Genomic DNA, 3,966 nt, shown 5'->3' with positions numbered 1-3,966 from the left:
CTAACCCTTGCAATCCCACAAGTAATGCAAGAAACTTACATACGATAAAATGCACTACAGTGAATGTTAGCTTAAAGAATTATATTCATCTGTACCATACTACTGTCTTGTAACAAATCATGTGCCCTTAATCTAATGCGCGAATCCAAAATCCGTTCTAATGCGAGTCACAGCCTTCACCATAAATAAATAGGACCAAACTCGAGCTAGTTACCTAAAAAGCTAAAGCTACGGTCTATTTTTCCCTTCCTATCTCTCTCTCGAAACATTATAATGAGCTGCAAGTGCAAAGTCCTCTGATATTTTCTACGAACTAAAGAGCTGGTCTTTTCTCTTAAACCCCATACCAAAGTTCCCTCTTTCATATTCACATCCAACCAAAAATTATCTAGCCAGTTAGTCTTAAGATTACCTTCTCCACACTTCTTGACTTCATCTGTCCCTTAATTTCTCCTAGATCTCTTTCTCTGTATCAATTTTGGGATCCGTCTGTGAAACTCTCCATCGCTCCTCTTAGTCTGTTGTCTTTTGTACTCCATAATTGTGTCATACCATCCATGTCTGATCATCACAGAAATGATGGCTACCATTATGGTACTAACTCTTTTTACCATGATTACATGGGGACGGGAGGGAGTACAAGTACATTTCCCTTTTTCGGTGGTGGTAACTCCTTGATGTATAATCAACCATCTACATCACAAAACTTAGCTGGATCATCATCCGCGTACGATCCCACCTCTTACATGAGCTTCACTGATTGTTTACAAGGAACAGCAGCAGATTACAACAATCTATCGGGGGCTTTCGATATGTCTTGCAATTCATTGCCTGATCAATCTGTTTGTCCGGTAGATAATTCATCAGCAGACAAAAATACTACTTCTCTAGGAGAGGCTGCAGCTGGTGCTGCCACTACCAGTGCTGAAAATCCCAGAACGCCGGTTTCTTCCTTGTCATGTTCTTCAAATGAGACTGGTGTAGAAGAGGAGTCTTCAAAAAGCAACACCACTGATTTGCAGACAAAAGGGAGTGAAGATAGGGATGACAAGTCTAAGAAATTGTGGGTTTTTTATATTATAGAATTTTTTTTTTTAAGTTTAGATATAAAGATGAGCCTTCTTTCATGGAAACCTGTTTTCATAATTAAATAAGATATTATGCCAACTAGGATTATTTTAATGAGTTAGTTTTTCCTGCTGGACTTTTGAGCCTTTTACAAGTCTTCTCCATTCTGTTGGATATAATTAAGGAATCTAGACCATCTTTTGTCACTAAAAACAGTAACTTTGGAATCTGTTGTGTTTCATATTCATAGCATTTTCTTATAATTAATGACTTGTATACACTTAAAAAAAATGAATTATATTTGGTTAGTTTCTCGAGAGCATAAATCTTCAATAAGTACTCTATTTTTTAACCTTAAACATGATCAGAAAACCCTAATTGCATAACTTTTTGCATGTTCTGAAGCAAACACTTCTTGATAACTGAGTTGAACTTTGAGGTGTTGATTCTTGCAGGAATAAACCAAAAAAGAAAGGGGAAAAAAAGCCAAGAGAACCGCGATTCGCGTTCTTGACAAAGAGTGACATTGATCATCTTGAAGATGGATACAGGTGGCGAAAGTATGGACAGAAAGCCGTCAAGAATAGCCCTTTTCCAAGGTTGGATTTTTTTAAGTACTCACTTATGCAAAAGTCTTGCATCAGAAGCGTATAATTTAACCTTGATTCCCCTTAATGCTGCGCCGCAGTTAAAGAATGTATGCCCGTTCGTGTGTTTGTGTGTTGCGTGTGTGTTTTTGTGTGACTAAAGCAGGTTAGCAATTTCATCTTTAGCAAAATGTACAACTTTTGACGTCCTCATTTGGCTAGAAAACTGGTTTGATGTTCAGACTGATACAAATTCTTGCAAGTCCAAATTTAATATGTATTTCAGAGTGAAAGGCCTAAAGGTGTCAATAGTTTAAGTGCTTGTTAGATACTAAGCTTGGTTCATTGCATGATCGAGCTAAAGGCTTCTGGAACTAAAAAGGTAAAACTCTAGTATACTCTCTGAAAGTCGAACAAGAATTGTCACTAATTGGCCTTGCTAACACTTTGAAATCTACGTGTAACTTCTGTATCTTAACTAATGAGATGACTAGTTCTGTAAATAACAAGCTGTCTAGTTCAAGAATCAATTGGTTGAGAAATATACGTCTGTAGGCAAATTCATAAAGTACCCACGTATGTACTCTCAATTCCAATCTTGTTATCCTTCTATCATGGTGTTATTCTCTTTGCAGGAGTTACTATAGATGCACAAGTCAGAAATGCATTGTGAAGAAACGAGTTGAAAGATCCTTTCAAGATCCATCAATAGTGATAACTACATATGAAGGCCAGCATAACCATCACTGTCCAGCCACACTCAGAGGAAATGCGGCCGCAATGTTGTCACCTTCTTTTTTATCGTCAAATTCAGCATCATTGCCTACTTTTCCTCCAGAGTTCATAACTCATATGCTTCCCTCAACTAGTAGAAACTACCAAAATCCCCCTTACTATCAAAACTTCAATCCTCAGGATCAGCAATTCCAGCTTCCTCATGATTATACAAACTTTTTTCAAGACATGAACCCTTCATTCATGCACAAACCTGAGCCCTGAGAGCGTGCTTCTATCAGTCAATCAGAAACCCTCTTCAATTCTTTATTGGAGTTGAGTTTATGTTTATCAACTACTGAAGTTAGGAGCTACTTTACCTGAGTATGGATCACTTAATGGCGTTGAGTGCAAGTTTCTGACTTGTTGAAATGAGTATGGGGTGGTTCTTGGTGCCCAATGTCCTACTCCATAATTATTCCATAAAGATGGATGGCAGCCTTTTACTTCAGTTAATCAAAGGCTTCCAATATAGGTGAAGGGAACTTAAATGGGAGCAATGGACAGTTAGAGAATCAGGATTTCTCTTGTTTCAACCAAAGGGGTTTGTGCCAAACTTAGTTGAATTCAAGGCCTTACTTGTTCATATTCAACAAAGAGAAAACAAGGCCTTTGTTCAGTACTGCAGCTTATGAAGAGGTGATAATTAATGTCCCAAGTAATATTCATTTGATTTAATGATTTTCTAAGTTTTGATGTTTAATGTTTTTCTGTTATCCCAAGTTCTGTATAGTGTTAGATTGACGTAAATCTATTTGTAGCCTAATATTGTCATATCGTTGCCATTATTTTCTGTGTGGATTAATCTTGTTACTAATTGGCACAATTTATGTCTTCAATTTTTTTGTTCACTGTAACACCATAGCCTTGTAAAATGTTCAATCTACTACACCAATTATTATATGCTTTATAATTGTATTTTTTGTGCTGTAATTACATTAAGCCATTTTATTTTTAAAGATTAGCTCCAGGCGGTAGGATACCTTGGAGGGAGTGAGTTGGTAGCACATAATTCTTAAAGGCCTAGATGTTTCACAAAATTTAAAGGGTTAATTTTCCATACAACGATAGTATATACACTAACAAAATTGAATACATGACACAAAAACAAAAAATTTAAATTCAAATTCAAATTATGATTAGTTGTGATGCATCCAAACCGGAAAATATATTCATTGTTAGTGTGTAAAAGATTAATTCAAATTTACAACCAAAAGACTTATGAAATGAAAGTGGTGGAGTTTAAATATAAAATTCTAGTTTGATTGTTTTTGTCGTCCTTGAGCCTAATTTGATTGTTTTTATTAGGTGAGAACATAAATTTGATTGTTGCTTCACAAAAAGATTGTTTAAAGGTAGGCAATTTAAACGTTGTAAAAATATTGAAGATAAAATGGATTATTGTGAAAATTTTTTGATAGGAGGGTAGCTTTTGTTGCATCTCGAAAAGCAAGGAATCTAAAAACCAACACAAGTATCTTTTGAAATTGTGAAATGTTGTGAAAACCATAAATTCTAGCATAAAATCCCACACACA

General features: G+C 35.7%; 1 protein-coding gene across 1 annotated transcript; it reads left to right on the top strand.

The window, feature by feature from the left end:
- The first annotated feature begins 222 nt into the window (after positions 1 to 222).
- On the top strand, positions 223 to 3,332 carry LOC113689848 (WRKY transcription factor 28). The gene is made up of 3 exons (XM_027207640.2): positions 223 to 1,063; positions 1,524 to 1,667; positions 2,291 to 3,332. The coding sequence occupies exons 1-3, from the start codon at positions 558 to 560 to the stop codon at positions 2,652 to 2,654; spliced, it is 1,014 nt and encodes a 337-aa protein (XP_027063441.1). The 5' UTR covers positions 223 to 557; the 3' UTR covers positions 2,655 to 3,332.
- Positions 3,333 to 3,966: the final 634 nt, after the last annotated feature.

This window comes from Coffea arabica, chromosome 5c (assembly GCF_036785885.1).
Source record: "Coffea arabica cultivar ET-39 chromosome 5c, Coffea Arabica ET-39 HiFi, whole genome shotgun sequence".
Lineage (NCBI taxonomy): Eukaryota > Viridiplantae > Streptophyta > Magnoliopsida > Gentianales > Rubiaceae > Coffea > Coffea arabica.
Note: the sequence above shows the minus strand (reverse complement) of the source record. Positions and strands in the feature narration are given on the sequence as shown.

What these genes read in the sequence shown, in the direction of transcription:
- LOC113689848 (XM_027207640.2), top strand. Translation starts at nt 558, where the DNA reads ATGTCTGATCATCACAGAAATGATGGCTACCATTATGGTACTAACTCT. An exon ending in GATGACAAGTCTAAGAAATT is followed by an intron (nt 1,064 to 1,523) that starts GTGGGTTTTTTA and finishes TGATTCTTGCAG; the next exon opens with GAATAAACCAAAAAAGAAAG. An exon ending in AAGAATAGCCCTTTTCCAAG is followed by an intron (nt 1,668 to 2,290) that starts GTTGGATTTTTT and finishes TTCTCTTTGCAG; the next exon opens with GAGTTACTATAGATGCACAA.